Source organism: Suricata suricatta, chromosome 7 (genome assembly GCF_006229205.1).
Source record: "Suricata suricatta isolate VVHF042 chromosome 7, meerkat_22Aug2017_6uvM2_HiC, whole genome shotgun sequence".
In the NCBI taxonomy this organism is placed as follows: Eukaryota; Metazoa; Chordata; class Mammalia; order Carnivora; family Herpestidae; genus Suricata; species Suricata suricatta.
Window position 1 is genome coordinate 56,139,361 of NC_043706.1, and position 17,273 is coordinate 56,156,633.

The window sequence follows — 17,273 nt, forward strand, 5'->3', positions numbered from 1 at the left end:
CTATAAATATCCATTTCAAATGAACTTATTAACTGTCTTGCTAAAATATAGATGAAACTTCCTTCTACTTAGTAGACTTCTGGTCTTATAAAACTACATATTTTTCAAAATTTTTATATTTTCATAATGCTAATATATTTATTCTTCGGATTTGATGGTTTTTTAATAAGAGACAGCACAAGTGTTAATTGACTCGTATTCTAATGTGAAAGGGTATATCCTAGGGTATTAACTATTGGAAGGGATTTTAAGGATATTTGGTAGTAAACTCTTTGGGTCCAGTAAGAGCATTTGTGAAATGACCATTTATTTTCTATATACCAGTCTGTATTGGCAGAATTTAGTTAAAAAATAAAGGATTTATTTCTGATATTTTTCTTTGTATTGGCTCTTTGAGGAAGCCAATATTGGTATAATCGGAGGCATCAGAAAGTTAACTACTTGTCATCAAATACTTTCCACACTCAGGTATCTGAGTGCCTAAAATTCTTCCTCAAATATCGTCCTTCTGTGATCACTAAGAAAAACAGTCTTCCCATGAGCACATATCCAGGGTAGGAGGACTCTAAAATTTCAGGAAGGTGGCAGTTCTGATTTAGCTTATCCATATCCCTCTCAGACAGAGAAGAAGGGAAGAGTATCTGACTGAAGCACAGGTTTGCTCAAATTATTTTGTTTTGATGACAGTTATTGACATTTTCTATTCAATTCCTTAACTACTTCTGGAGACTCCTGCTTCTGACTTTTCCTTCTTCATTTTCCAGCTCTAAGGAGTCTGATTCTACCCATATTTATGCATCTTTCTTAGGTACTGGGCAGGTCTCATCTTCCATTTAAGTCTGATTTCTTAACCTTGCACTGGGTCATCTGACTGTGTGTCCTCTCTAATTATGGAGCCTTAATCTCATTTTAGACTGGTCTAACTTTTAATTATATTTATAAATATACATTTAAAATTCCTGACATCATAGTCTTGCCCATTACTGTTCCCTTACTATATTCATATATTGTGGTCAGTTTTAATAAAGGACTGTGGTCAGAAGCTATCTTTTAATAGAGACATTTCTACCAAGGTAAGTCTATTCTAGTGCTAATGGAGTTTGGACCAGTCCAGACTTGCAAAGAAAGCAGATTCATTCTCCTTGGACATGCAATACTCTGAGCCCAACTCTGGAAACAGTGCTATGTCCTTGGGCAAATAGAGGTTCTGCCAAGACTCTGACAATATTAAGTAATTTCTCTACTGGCATCCTCCTTCCAAATGCATTAAAACATTAAAGGACAAGACATTAAGTGACTTGTACCTTAGTGTGAATCAATTTATCAGAATGCTTTTCTCCTGAAAGGAAAGGCTGAGGGTAGTTGCGATGAATGGACAAGAAGGGAAAAGGGAATGCTGAGAAGCAGTCTGTACAGTCAGAGAAAGAAACACTAATATTAACTTTTCCAACCTAATTTCTCACCAAAGAATTTTCTATTATTCACTATATTTCAAAGGCAATGAAAAAAGTATCACAACAAAACCATCACCAGTCTTTACCTCAAATCCAGATATGCATAAACATCCTGAGCCAAAGCCAGGTTCATTTTCTATGCACATTCCATGAACACATAATTTGGAAATGCACTCCTTAAGTCCATTTCCACAGTCATGTCCTGGCAACCCTGTTAATCACAAAGCATATATTTAGTTTTTAATAACAGTAATAATAATAATAATAAAGAGCTTATATAAGTTAATAATACTCTTACTATTTGTTATAATTGTACTTGGTGTTTTATATAAATTACCACAGTTTATCTTCATAATTATTCTATCAGGGTTATTATTACTATCTCTCTTTAGTAGATGAGAATATTAAACTTAGTGAATATAAGTATTTTGACCTAAAATTATACAGTTATATAGAAATGGAAGCAAAGCATATGTAAAATAAAGTTTTGCTTTTACTTATGGTGCCATTGTACATTACATATCTAAATGCCTTTATTTTTGTTTGGAATAAAACAGGCTCCATACTTCCATTTAACATAAATCTTAAACTCAAAGGAAAGCCATTATTCCATATTCCTGGATATAAAATATTTTCTTGTAATAGTTACAGCATTTTACAATTAGTATTTCTTATGCTGTACTTCTATAGAATATAAATAATATGTCTATGTTCAGCTCACTATCAGCTGTAAGAACTCTTAAACTCTAATTTTCCATATTAAAACATTGTGTATTTGTCCTTTTTGTGGTTTTTGCCATTATTTTATCACCAATGAATCAACCAACATTGCTAAGGTATCCACAAAATAATATTAAAACTATATTAGTCACACATTAAGAACATTTTAAAAATCATTGATTCTTTCCAACGAGAGATCTATTTATAATGATAGGAACATGTTAACTGGAATATACCATTCTACACAGGGACAAGAAGTCTTTAGAGACAGCTGTTACTTGCTGCCTATTTATACTATAATTGTATACTGCCTATATATACTATAATGTATACTATAATTGCAAATTTTTAAGCTTTATTTTTCTATGTATTATTCAACAGCATTTAATCTGAACTCTGGCTCTTGGGAAACGCATTCTTATTCTTGTTCCTGCTTAACAATATATTCTCACTGTTCTTCTCTGATAAATTATAAGAGAACAATTACATAAGTATTCTGAGGTGCTTAGAAGGGATTTAATGCAATACAGCACTGTAAGAAGAAAAATACGACAGGAGTTTAAAAAATTTGGCAGAGTCCAGATCAAACTTAAAAGGAGCTGCCAAAAGACTAAATTTACCAAATCCAGATCCAAGACTTTTTCACTTCACTCTGTTATGCTCTTTCATATGCTAGTTTATTCTGTAGGCAACTGTCCTATGGAGGCTATAAAAGGCGACACAGAGAAACCATTTTTTCAGGGCTTATAAAAAGCCACTGAACATAAAAGCATATTCCATAAAAATACTTACATTCTGGTAACTGTTCTCGTAAAAGTCAAATACATACAAACTTAATAACATTGCTTAGTGATATACACATATATGATGAAGCTCTGAAGAACAGTAGGGAATGTCGAATATAAAGCCCCAAACAGTCCCTGTAGGGTGGGGTGCTATTAATGTATTCAGAGAGTAATGTAGCCAAGGCTGGAATTACCGCTAATGTTTTATTCCTTGAAACAAGTAGAAAGCACACAAATGCTTACTATATTATTTTATAAAATAAATATTCCTTGATAATATATACTTTTCATTGAATATAACAGTTCACAGTATAGTTTAAACAATTAAGAAATGATGATGTAGTTTTCCTCTTGCTTCTAATATTATGAAGGACATAACAAAACTTTAAACCATAAGATGGGAACTGTGAAAGTAAAAAATATCATCATACCAGTTAAAAAGATAAGGCAGACTTTATCCAAGAGCATTTTAATAAGAAAGAAAGAGATTATTGAAACAGGGGAATGAGATTGGGACTTAACTACCCTGAACCAAAGGTAGGTGGGAAGATTTTCAAATGCTGGAGTGAGCTAATGGAAAAATACTGGAGGATACTGGGCTGGGGGAGAGGTTGGTCAAAGTGCTTAGGATATCTGTGTTTGTTACTTGTCACTCCTACCTTTCTGCAGATCCTTGGCGGGGGCAAGAAGGGGCCCTATCTTTTTCTGTAATTACATTTCAGAGGGATGACTCCCAGGTACTTGAGAAAGACATTTCTGGGTTGTAAAATTGGCAAGAGGCTGAAAGAAGGTTTACATTTCAGGGGCAGAGAAAAAAGTTACAATTACTAGTTTTCTAAAGCAAATGCTCTGAAGAAAGGGAGGTCAGGGGAGTGGAGTCATGAGGCCTGTCTAAAGTGCAGGTAAGCTGAGGGGAACATTATGGATGTGCTGGTCAAAAACGACAAACTAAGATAGAATATAAGCTAGTCAAGATTTAGCACAGGAAGCAGAAACCACTCTAGGCATTAAGCAAAAAGAGTCTTAATAACAGAAAATAAGATGCTTTTGAAATTATTAGAAGGAAGGGCTGTAGGAGTAAGTCCAGGAACCACAGATATGACTCTCTGGGAGATACCACCTCCATCATAATCAGGAAATTGAGAAACATAAAAGCCAACATTGGAAGTATTGAGTTTAAGAACTCATTGCACTAAATAAAAGAAGCAGGATTACCTGGAAGCAGCCAGCAAGATCTCCCTGGCTTCCCTTTCCTACCCTGAAGCTAATGATTGAACACTGGATTACAGAGTACCATTACTATTCCAGATGGTTCTGTATTTTAATACACACAAAGTCAGAGACTCAGAAATCCCATGTGTCCATGATCTTATCCACCAGATGAAATTGCTAAGACACCTAGAAATGACCTCCACTAAGATCCTCTATATTCATGTATGTTTATTATTGATGGAACTCAATTTATATTCACATCAGCTTCAGTGGAAGTCTAGATGTTATAGTTTTTCATTTTCTTGTCTCTTTAGTAAAGAAACCACAATAGACAGGAATGGATGTTGAGTGCCAATTATAACCATTAAAATAGATGAATGCCTAAAGAATATGTGGCATATTTATACAACGGAATAAATGTAAGTTGGCCATAAAAAAGAACAAAATCTTTCCATTTGTTACAACATGGATGGACCTATAACAGCACGTCAACCAGTCTTAGGAGTTAACTTGCTACAAGTTAACATATTCCTTACTTGCTGACCCAAGTTCCTTGATCTATAACAGAATTAATTTATTTTCTTTGATTTGCAGACCACTGGACTTGAAGAGTGAAGAACCAGAAATTTCCCAGGCCACAGAAGCCAGCAAGTCTGTTCAAAGCCACTTCAACTTTCTGATTAGCCTACCTATTTTGTAGTAAAATTTTTTTTCTTTCTAGGTCACACAGATGATTTTACTTAACTCCCTTTGTGTATCTGTAGGCCTTGCCGACATTTGCAGAAAGAACAGAGTACTCCTATACATCACAAAACACAAACAGACACACACACCCCCCTCCCTTCCCTGCCTTTCTCAACTCTGGAGTACTGAGAAAATGTAGCTGGCATCATTGAATCTGTAAGAAATCAAGAAATGTTGTAGGCTGCAGCACTCTCTTTGCTAATTAAGTTCGCTAAACTACTTTAAATATCCTAGGGCCAGGTGGAAACCTCTGGAGACAAGAGTCTGCCTTCTCCCTAGGTTGCTGGCCTCCTGAATAAAGCTCAAATTCCTTTCCAATCAAAAACTTGTCTCTTGAGTAATGGCCTTTCAAGGGAGGGGTAGCTGAACTGGGTTTGGTAACAGACCTATTAAGCTAAGTAAAATGAGTCAAATGGAGAAAGACAAATACTGCATGATTTCCACTCACAGGGAATTGAAAACAAAACAAAACAACATAAGCAAGCAAAGTAAAATAAAAACTTATAGAAAAAAGACTACTGGTAAAGAGATGAGGGAAGTTGGGGGTGGGTGGAATGGATGAAGAGGGTCAACAGTATGGTGATGGAGAGTAATGAAACGAGGTGGTGAGGTGGTGATCATTTTGTAGTGCATACAGATGTTGAATTATAAAGTTGTATATCTGAAATGGATATAACAAAAATGTTTTAACACAAATATTGATCATAATTTGAGTCCATTATCACAAAAATATGTGCTTTTGGTTATTAAAGCTCAGTGGAAAACAATTTATAGCCTTTTATCTTGTTGCTAGAAAAGGTTTTTTATGTATATATGGTGAATATATATTTAACATACATAGTTATACACCCTTATATATACCTACAATTGGATTAGATTTAGATTTCCTTCCATGGAGCCAGTCTTTGAAGTCAACATTCTTTTAGCTTCTTAATATATATTAGGAAAACAACAGCTAATGAAGGGAGATGATAGCAATGTAATAGAAGTGAATACAATTAGCTTATATTTTTTAAATTTTTGGTGGATGTGGTATATTCACAGGCCCCAGAGTCTGACTACTTGCTGTGAAAGCTGAGGAAAGTTACAAGATCTTGCAAAATGGAAATAGCCATGTGTCTACTTCATAAACTTAAGGAACTTACGGTGTGATTTGAGTGAAATGATTTGTGCAAATTCTAAACACAGTATATAGTGAGTTTTTGTTTTGTTTTGTTTTGTTTTAGAAATGTTGGCTACTATTATTTGCTCCTGATGCCATGCTGAACAAACTCTGTGGATGAGTTTATTTTCCAATTTTGTGAATGAAGAAACTGATACTTTGAAAAGTAAAATTTACATGGGTTAATGGGCTCAGGCTGCCTCATGCCAAAATAATATATCTTAACTATAATTCTATGTTTAGTGCTTTACAATATTTTAGGTGATTTCCCAGCTGACCCTCCCCTCCACAATTTCATCAGGAAATTGAGAATCAGAGGGCTTTTACAGTAATGTTCAAGTTACCACGTCAGAAAGCTGTGATTTAAACTTTATTCTGCCCAGGTTCCTGATGTTCTTTGTTCAGCACCTTGCTTCTATGAGTACACATGGAATTGTGGTATTTGGGAAAGTGTTTCTGTATGTAAATAATGCTTTTTCACTAGTATTGTTTTGATTTGTAAAAATATAACAAAGTAAATAAATAAAACGATGTCTTTGTGGCGATGTGGGCAAGGTGATGATAAGAAGTAGGAATAGCTTAAGGGAATATAAAACAAATGAAAATTTGGTAAGATTAAAAAAAGGTTTAGAGGCAGAGAAGAAGAAAGCATCATTGAATCCTGTGTAGCTTGATATCCATATGTAATAAACTAACCAGCTTTAAAAAAAAAAACTGTTTGGTACTTAAAAATCAAGAAACCAAAAGTTTTCCTTAGCAATCCAGAAAAGTAATCAAATCATTATGGTGTTAAACTCAGTACTAATCTAATATTTTCATATACAATAGAAATTAAGTAAGTGCTTACAGAATAAATCATATCAAATAGTGAGGGCATAAAACAAAAAAAATTTTACATGTCATATAATAAAAATAACAAATTAGAGTACTTTTAAGTTGATAACAAGTTTTTAAATACATATACAACTAGAAACACTGACCAGTTTTAACACTACCATTCTCTGCTGTAACACAGCAGTTATAATAGTTTGAGTTTATTGATGAAAATAAGCCACTATTTGAAAGACTTACATATTTTAGTTTCATTTCCTTTCCCCTATCAGCACCAAGTGGTTTGTATCTAATCTGGGGAAATAAAATAAAATTAAACCTAAACCTAAGATAATTCTGTCTTACTAGTCAATGTATTATTCAGTAATTGAATGACATAAATTAAAATCATTTTTCTTAGTCTAATTCCAGAATATGTAAAATTGATTCTTATATCTAAATCTTCATGATAATACAATAGCATGCACTCTTTATTTCACATTAATGGTTTTTCACTTTTTCATGGGTCTTGATTAAAAAGAAGGATCATTATGTGTCTCTTCTGTTCTGAATACAAAAGTCACATCCCTGACTTATTAATTGTGAGCACTCATGGAAGAAACTATTTGTTTTTGTTTCGGTGTTTCCTTGCCCCAAGGACAATGCAGCATTTTAGTTTCAAAATGAACAGTGCTATTTTAAGAGCAAAATGTGTATCCACAGTTTATATCATCACCTATATAAGCACTATTCCATCCCTCCTGAGTATCACAAGTGTCTGGGCAGAGGGATTGCCCCAGGGGCTGAGGACAACGCTGGGTGAGGCATTCACATTTGCAATATAGAGATTGTTCTCCTCAGTTTCAATTTGCTTTTAATGGGATAACTGTGGTTTCACTTACTGAGTGTTAAACATTTTTATATAACACTATAAATGTGACTATAGAGACTAAAACAAAAGTAGGGATGTTTTACTTAATAAAATAATCTGCATGCTCGTATTAATACTTCCAAGGAAATGTATTCACTAGCCATGAATTCACTGAGCAGGTAGAGGAAGAACTCGGTGATTAGGACTATTCTGAATGCTGTTCAGGTGGTAACCTGCACAAGGACCTCATGTGGAGAGGATGGGTGAGATCTGAGATCCAACCCACCCTTCCCTTGTCAAGCAATGTGCCTAGGTAGCTTGGAGGAAAGGGCATAAGCATCTCATCTGTCCCCTTACAGTGAGGGGAGGGACCTGTGATAACTATGGTCCCGTCTGAGATTACACAACACTGGCCAGCATCACAAATGGATTGTACTTTTCAATATGCACTGAACACTCTGTGAGGATCCATTAGAATACAACCTCTTGGACAAGATTTGGTGGCACAAAACTAAATAACATTTAGAATGTCTTTAACTTATATCAATTTAAATTTCAGTTGTGTTTTACTATAACTGTGTTTTACTACTACAGATACATCTAGTGAGAAAACTGGCACGTAATTTTTTGAGCTGTGTTCTGAACATTACAAGCGCCTTATATCTCTTATTTGGACTAAAAAGTAGAGGAGATGGAGAAAAAAGGATAAATTACAAACCTTGAGTTACAGTGAAAGAGTCACCCAAGATTATGACCATAATGGAAGAGGTGTTGTTACATGAAGACAAAATAATTCTGGTCATTGGTAATATGTTGTGAACTTAAAGTTTTCAACTGATGAAAATAAAGTATGGCAGTACTTTTATAGTACTTAACTAATGTAAAGACAGAAGTAAATATGTAGTGAAGGCAGGTTTCTAACAGGTACTTTGTAAGGTAAGGATGATGGCATGATATAGACGGGAGCCTAAGAAAGAATTATCAGCATTATTTAAGGCAGGTCTCCTCCATGGATAAGAGAGGAGTGGACCTGCATAATCCAAATGAATCAGCCTTTGTGTCGTTCTGTAACATTTGGGAGAATGCAAGTTAGTATGAACTACTCAGAAACGTGGTGAGTTCTCAGTTTTTACTTATCACGTTTTTTAGGAGATAATCAGACAGATGTGGGCAAGCAACCTTCCTGAAGAAACCTCATAATGGTTGAATTGCTAACATCTAAGACTAAGCTGCAAAACACTGATGGATTTTACTGGTGAAGTTTCCTTTTTTTTTTTAATTTTTTTGTCAATTTTCTTTATTTTTTTATTCTAGTCTAGTAAAACACAACTGAAATTTAAATTGATATAAGGTGATACCTATCATTTAGCAAGCTGTTAAGTATTATTAACTGTAGGCACAATGTTGCATGATACATCTCTAGAACTTATTCATCTGAAGTTGCTTTTCAGTGAAGGGTCTTCTTTGGGGGAATATAAGAAATGAGTGTATAACACCACTTCCTGGCTCTGAATTTCAGGTTTGCCACTAATGTGCTGTGGGAGATTACCTGAAGAACCTGGATTATATTTCCTCATTTGTAAAAGGAGATAATAATAATACCTTCTACATAAGGTTGTTATAAAACCTAATGAGTTAATGCACATAAAATAGCATGGTGTCCATTTTCTAGTATTGTTATTGCAATTGTAATTTCCAAACACATATATGCTGAAGTCCTCCAACATTTGGCTGCTTTTAAAATGTAAAATTCAGAACACAAGCAAAAGAAAACTCAACAATGCATAGATTTTCAAGGACAAAAATGGTAAAGAAAAGAATGAGAATTATATCAAAATCAATTTATGTTGAAGGTGGAAAAAGGTAGCATGAGCACATTTGGGGAGATGGTAGTTACATAACTGGCTATGGTAGTAGTTACACAACTTTATTTGTTATAACTAAAGAGCTATATGACAGAGAGTAAATTTTACTATAGACATTTTTAAAAACCTGAAAAAAAAAACCTCTCAGGTAGCTATGCTAATAAAGAAAATGAGGTAATCTCAAGAGAACAATTATTCCTTAAATGACTTTGTTGAAGGGGTGGGTCGATATGATTAAGAGTCTTGCCCAGAATGAGCCCTTGGGAGCAGGGACAAGGGTCTGGGAGGGCGTCTACAGCATTTTCCAAGAATTTGGTTGGTTTGTTGCTTACTTGGTCTTTGCTCTTGTGACTAGACTGTGAAGAATCTTAGGCTTGAGGTGTCTGGGTGGTTCAGTCAGTTAAGCATCCGACTTCAGTCCAAGTCATGGGTTCGAGTCCTGAGTGGGGATCTGATAACAGCTCAGAGCCTGGAACCTGCTTCAGATTCTCTCTCTCTCTCTCTCTCTCTCTCTCTCTCTCTCTCTCACTCTGCCCCTCCCCCATTAGCACTCTGTATTTTTCTGTCACTCAAAAATGAATAAAAACATCAAAAAATTAAAAAAAAAAACCAAATCTCAGGCTTAAGTCAAAAGTACCAGCAAGTTCTGGTAAACACCTTGCAACACACATGGGTATCATTTTGAGGAAGGAGATCTTCCACTTTCCACTATGAACTGGTGAGCAGCACTCAGAATGGGGCTTCATGTAATGCTACACATTAAAATGGCTCCATGCTCCCAAGTGAATCTACAGTAAATTAAATCTTTACCTGGAGCATCAAAACTAATCTGGCAATGGTAAGATACACATATTATAAAAGTGAAACATAGCAATTACAAGATATATGCTGAAATGGTAAAATGATACACATAAGTGTTGTGTTTCATGTCTTTGTAAGGTTCTATTCATTGCTTGTGGCAACTATTGTAGCATTCTAAATGTTCAGATCTTGATAAAGATATTTTGGCTTAAAAGAGACAAAACTTTTGAAATGGTATTTATGTTTTTAATATCAGAGAATTGAAATGTTTAGTCTATTTCTTTTATCTGTAAAAGGTAAAGTTTTATGTTTAGGTGGCTATTTCAACATTCAGGTAGAAATGTTTTCAGATGTTCTATCTGATCAAATAAAACCTAGAACTGGTACAGAGTATGCCAAAACAGAGTAGTGTGCTGAGTAAATGTTCAACCTGCCAACAACATGTCAACGATACTAAAGTGATAAGTATTCATGAGTTTGTATAATTTCATATAAACAATAGGAACTCTACTACCTACATGTCTGCCTGGCTGTTATGCCCTCAGGGGACCCAAACTACCAGAAGCCCACAACCCTGCGGTCTCAACAAACTGTCTCAAATTCTCTTGGAGTCTGTAAATGGTGATAATTAATTTTTAGTGATCAAAAATATACCCCATGTATATTCCTGAGAGATTATTACTTCTTAAGGAAATTTAGGTATTCATCACCTCTTTTGGGTGGATGCACCTGAATGTTGAAGATAAGATGAGTGACAGAAGACACAAGAAGAAAGCAACAAAATGCAAAGTTAGAAAACTAGAAGAGAGGGAAAAAGATGCATGGACACAAGTTTTTTCTATCAAAGAGAATATGATAAGAGGTAGGAATGACCAAAACACCAATTATAAATGAAAAATTATTCCATAAATAAAATCAGTTTACTAAGCTTTTCTATCTCTATACTGACCATTGTTGGAGGTAATATAATGTCAATATTGATAAGAGCTAACATTTATAAAGGACTTGCTCTGTGCCAGGCCCAACTGAAAGATCAGGATGATGAAGTTTATATAAATGTAGAAAACACTTATAGTGAGAAATACTCGAAACACTAGGATTCCCTGCTAATAGCCTAAGTGATTGGTTACTAGCATCAAAGAACATCCATTGCATATTTTTAAGTGTTCATTGCTTAAAATTTTGTTGATAATTAACAACATTGTTGGTTAAGTGTACTGTCAAAGTCATATACACACTAATACATAAACATATATTTTGTAAATATATAAAGTATGCATGATTATTTTTTCAATAATTACCTTGCTGACATTTGCAAATATATCCATTGATGTGATCTCCACAGCTTGCACATGGTGATGAAGAACATTCATTTATATTAATTTTACAAAAGTTCCTAGAAAATCCAAGAAGACACCTAAGAAAGAAAAGTAAAAAAAATATATATATGTATATATAATAATGTGAGTCTATATTATGGAGCTCATATTTACCAAATTTGAATAAAATTAAGCAAATTAAGTAGTTCATTATGGTTGATCTATGAGAACTACTATAATTGATATATACTAATATTTTCAATGAAATTAAGGCCCATTGACAAAAAGCAACCAGAACCACAAATAAAGAGGAGGGAAAAATCACAAGTATCACAGAGCTCAGGCATTTTAGGTTTTATTCTTTTTATTCTATTTCAAATATATATAGCTTGATAACATATGTTTTATTAAAGTATTTATGCCTGTATTATAGAGATAGTTGTCTAAAGGTGAGTAAAGATAGTCATTAATTTTTAAAATAGTGAAAACCTTGATAATTGTATAGTATTTCACAAATATTTATTTTTTCTAAGTTTTAATTTAAATTCCAGTTAGTATACAGTCTAATATTAGTTTAGGTATACAATACAGTGATTTAACACTTATATACAACACCTGGTGCTAATCATGACAAGTGCACACCTTAATCCCCATCCCCCACCCAGTTACCCTCTGCTAACTATCAGTTTGTTCACTTATAGTTATATGAGTCTGTATCTTGGTTTCCTTCTCCCTTTTTTCCCCCCATGATATTCTGTTTTGTTTCTTAAATTCCACCTATGAGTGAAATCATATGGTATTTGTTTTTCTCTGACTGACTTATTTTGCTTAGCATACTACACTCTAGCTCCATCCACATTGTTGCAAATAGCAAGTTTTTGTTCTTTTTTATGGCTGGGTAATATCCCATTGTGTGTGCACGTGTGTGTGTGTGTGTGTGTGTGTGTGTGTATCACATTTTCCTTATCCATACAAATATTTAATTATAAGATGATTCCTTAGTGACCCATAATACCCTAAAACATGAACACATTTAAATTTATAAAATAATTAAAAATTTTTTATATTTATTTATTTTTGAGACAGGGAGAAACCTAGCATGAGTGGGGGAGGGGCAGACATAGAGGGAGACACAGAATCTGAAGCAGGCTGCAGGCTCTGAGCTGTCAGCACAGAACCCAATGAAGGGCTCAAACCCACAAACCATGAGATCATGACCTGAGCTGAAGTTGGACATTTAACCAACTGAGCCACTCAGACACCCCTAAATTTAATGTTTTTTTAAATTTAAATTTAAATTTTTTTAAATTTTTGAGACAGAGAGAGACAGAGTATGAGCGGGGAGGGGCAGAGAGAGAGAGACACACACACAGAATCAGAAGCAGGCTCCAGGCTTTGAGCCATCAGCACAGAGCCCAACGTGGGGCTCGAACCCACGGACATGAGATCATGACCTGAGCTGAAGCCTGAGGCTTAACTGACTGACCCACTCAGGGGCCCCAGGTACCCCTAAATTTATAAAATAATTTTAAATTTAGCGCATAATTGAAGCCACTATAGAAGGCAATATAACATTTAAAGATTGGTTCAGCTCATTCTTGGTTTGATAATGATATTACCTTTTATCTTGAAATACCCTCTTTCAAATGTGTTTTCAGATTGGGAACTGTGGTCCCCAAACAGTATGTCTAATTCCTAATACTTGCTACCTGTAATCATGACCTTATTTGGAAAAAAGTTCTTTGTAAATGTAACCAAGTTAAGGATCTTGAGAAGAGATCACCCTAAATTAACTGGGTGAGCCCTAAATTCAAAGATGAGTCTCCGTATAAAAAGAGAAGACACATAAGAAAGAGGGACATGTAAAGAAGGAGGTGAAGGTTGGTGTCATGCAGTCCCAAGTTAAAGAACACATGGAACTGCTAGAAACTAAAATAAAACGTAGGATTCTCTCCTAGCACCTATAGAGAAACTATGACCTGTTGACACCTTGATATTAGATTTCTATTCTCTACAACTGTGACCAAATAAGTTTCTATTGTTTTAAGCCACCAAGTTTGTAGTAATTTTCTATGTCATCCTTAGGAAACAAATACAAGGAATAGTATTGAGTGCACCTGATGTGTTTCCTTTCCTTATTTATTTTCAAGGCTAATTTTATACAAACCACTAAAATATCATTTGTCAAACCATGGGCTAAGAAATGATGGAGGATCTACAAACACTAATTAAAGTGTAACATTCAGTAGAGAGAGTTACATATTTACTGAGTGCCTGCAACATGACAGAATCCTAAATATATAAAGAATCCTAAAATATATAAAGAAAATTAAAATTTTGTGTCTGCCTTCAATACAACCTGCCTAATTGGGAAAATAGAGAAGTACCAAATTTAATAATATAGTAAGAACTATAATAAAATAATTATAAAATAAAACATATGGACAGGTGCATCTAGCTCTAGGAAGAATATATATAAAAATGAGAATATGAACAGTATAGCTTAATCTAGAAAAATTACAAGTAATTTTAAATGGTTGACACATAATATATGAAGGCAAATCTGAGGTGATGATGGGTAAAAAGGATAGATTAATAAATGGAGATAAGAGAATTACATAATTTTAGATCACAATTTATACAATAGCTAATATTTACTGAAAGCTTATGCACAAGTCACTTTCCTAAGGTCACAGCACTAGCAAATTATATAGGTGGAATTTAAACCCAAAAAGTACGATTGCTTTGTACACAGCCTATACTCATTAGCCAAATTTGGCTCTTTATTTCCAGCACCTGTCTCTACCCAGCCAAAACTAACAAATGACTATGTATTAAACAATCCAGCATGTTCTAGAAACACTAGTATGCTACACCTTCCCTGAACCTAATGGAGGACTCTGTCCTGACCAACAAACAAAACCTGTTTTAATTATGTATGGATGAAAATGAATCATTTTTCACTAAGGGGTAAAATCCTCAATAATAAATTATTACTGAGACTATGAACCTTCTTCTCTTTATAGCATCTAGAAACCTAATTTCTTTTAGAGGAAATTCTCTATTGGTGGTGTTCCCCTATGAAAAATAAACAAATTAGGGTTCATTTTGTTGATGACTGAGGTTTGCACTGTCTTTCCTTTAATGCCATAAGTTGTTCTTCAAAAATACTCTTATCAATTTAGATGCTTGCCAGCATTATAAGAAATGCCTATTTGTCCAGATTCTAATCCATCATCAATGTTAATATTATTTTAAATTCCACTTCAAAGAAAAAAACGGATATGCTTCATAGTTTTTTTGAAGGTGGTAGCTTTAATAATTATTTAATATACTTTTTTCTTACAATAATTTTAGACTTATAGAAAATTTATAGAAATTTATAGAAAAGTTGCAGGGGTAGTTAAGAGAGTTTCCATACACTCCACACCCAGTTTCCTTTATTGTTAACATCCTACATTAATATTTGTCATAGTTAATGACCCAATGTTGGTATATTATTATTTAAAGTCCATAAATTATGGGGATTTCCTTAGTTTTTACCTAATGTCTTTCTCTTGCTTTCTTTATTCTGTTCCGGGATCTTATCCAGGATACCACATTACATTTAGTTGCCATACCTTTGCTCCTCTGAACTGATATTTTCTTATATTTATTGTATCCTTTTTAAAGTTTTATTTTATTTATTTGCAAGAGACCAAAACAGTGTGAATGGGGGAGGGACATCGAGAGGGAGAGAGAGAATCCCAACCAGCCTCCCCGCCACCAGCACAGAGCCCAACGTGTGGCTTGAACTTATGCAACCACAAGATCATGGCCTGAACTAAAACTAATTCATATGCTTAACCGACTGTGTCACCTAGTTTTCAATTACTTTTTATAATCTCAAGAGTTTGGAGAGTATCTGTTGCTGTCCTTTAATTTGGGCTTGTTTGATGGTATTGTTGTGGTTTTACTGTGATAGGAGTGTTCAGGATGACGATCATAGCAAAACTCATTTAAGTCATATCAGGTATAGCCGTTAGAAGGAAGTAGGCATAATCCCACACTTAGGGGTGAAGAGTTATGCTATATTTCCTTAAGGGACAAGTAGCTACAACATAATTTTTCTTTATCCACAAATAAGTTTTGTAGATTAGAATGGTGATGATGATGGTCATTATTGTGAATGTTAAAAAGTGTGTGTGACTGTAGCTAAATATAAATATGCCATAGAACTGTGAAGTCTGTGTAGTAGTTAATCTCAATAAAGAAATCATTTTGGATAATTTACAAAACAAACGGGGGGTCTCCACAGACCATCTCTGGGGTGCTGAACTTCAGAGGAAATTGGCAGAGAGCGGGAAGGGAGAGACTGTGGCAAGTGCCGGCAGCGGAGCTCAGAGCCTGCACCAAGAACATGGCTTCTGCCTCAAGCTGGATTTCCTCCCGGACACCATGGTTGGGGGCACCCGCTAGTTCCCAACAGAGTTAACAGCACAGCCAACAAGATGAACGGCGCTTTGGCTCACTCAGACCAACCAGACCCACATGCCATTAAGATGTCTGTCAGACAGATCCCTTGGTCCTGGTTGGAAAAGGCGCTGAGAGAACATTTAAAGCCTTACAGGACCCTCTCCCAGATCAACGTCCTCCCGGACTGGAGTCAGAACCCTCCCCAGAGTAAAGGTTCTTGTTTCCTAATATTTTATGCAAGAAAAGCTACACTTGAGGCCCAGAACGTACTGCACAATATTAAAACTTTACCTGGGATGCATCATCTCATGCAGCTGAAATCTGCAGATAGTGAAAAGTCAAACTTGTGGAAGGCCAAAAATCATTCATAGGAATGGTTTTGAAGAAATGTAATTAGAATTTCAGCGCGATGTTTTCTCCATTTGGCCAGATAGACGAATGTTGGATTGTCTGGGGATCCTACGGGCTGGGTCGGAGCTGCACAGTTCTCACAGCTTCTACAAGGGCCCTGGCACAGAATGCACTCACAGCCATGTATCAGTCTCAGACCATGGAGGGCTGCTCCGCACCCATCATGGTCCAGTTCACCGACACTCAGAAAGACCTCCAGCAGCAGCTGACACAGCAAATGCAACAGCTCAGCACTGCCACCTGGGGGAACTTGACTGGTCTGAGAAGGTTCACCACATAGCACCTGGCACTTCTGCAGCAGGCCACCTTCTCCAGCAACCTGGGTGAGTTCAGTGGCATTCAGCAGACAGCTGGCATGAAAGCGCTGCAGCTAAAGAACCTGGTGACGGCTGGCAGCAGCGGCTGCAGCCCAGAACTCAGCCACCACCACTATTGCAAACCCTTTGTCCACCACAAGCAGTGCTCTGGGAGTCCTCACCAGTCTGGTGGCTGCTTCAACCTCCAACTCCAGTGCTGGGGCAGCCATGAATTCTCTGATGTCTCTTGGAACTCTGCAAGGGCTGGAGGGAGCCACTGGAAGACTGAATAATATTAATGCACTAGCAAGTACCATAAACAGACCTAGTTCCCACAAAACAAGGACTTTGATTTGATCGCCGGCCTG

The 17,273-nt window shown here is 35.5% G+C and overlaps 1 protein-coding gene and 1 pseudogene across 1 annotated transcript in view; one reads left to right on the plus strand and one right to left on the minus strand.

The window, feature by feature from the left end:
- Positions 1–17,273, minus strand: part of EYS (eyes shut homolog) — a 1,499,666-nt gene that overhangs the window by 737,078 nt on the left and 745,315 nt on the right. Inside the window, exons 21-22 of the mRNA XM_029943180.1 lie at positions 11,726–11,841; positions 1,541–1,665 (exon numbers count right to left, since the gene is read on the minus strand). Coding sequence (XP_029799040.1) covers positions 1,541–1,665; positions 11,726–11,841 — 241 coding nt within the window. The remainder of the gene's footprint in view (positions 1–1,540; positions 1,666–11,725; positions 11,842–17,273) is intronic.
- Positions 16,163–17,262, plus strand: LOC115296377 (annotated as a pseudogene).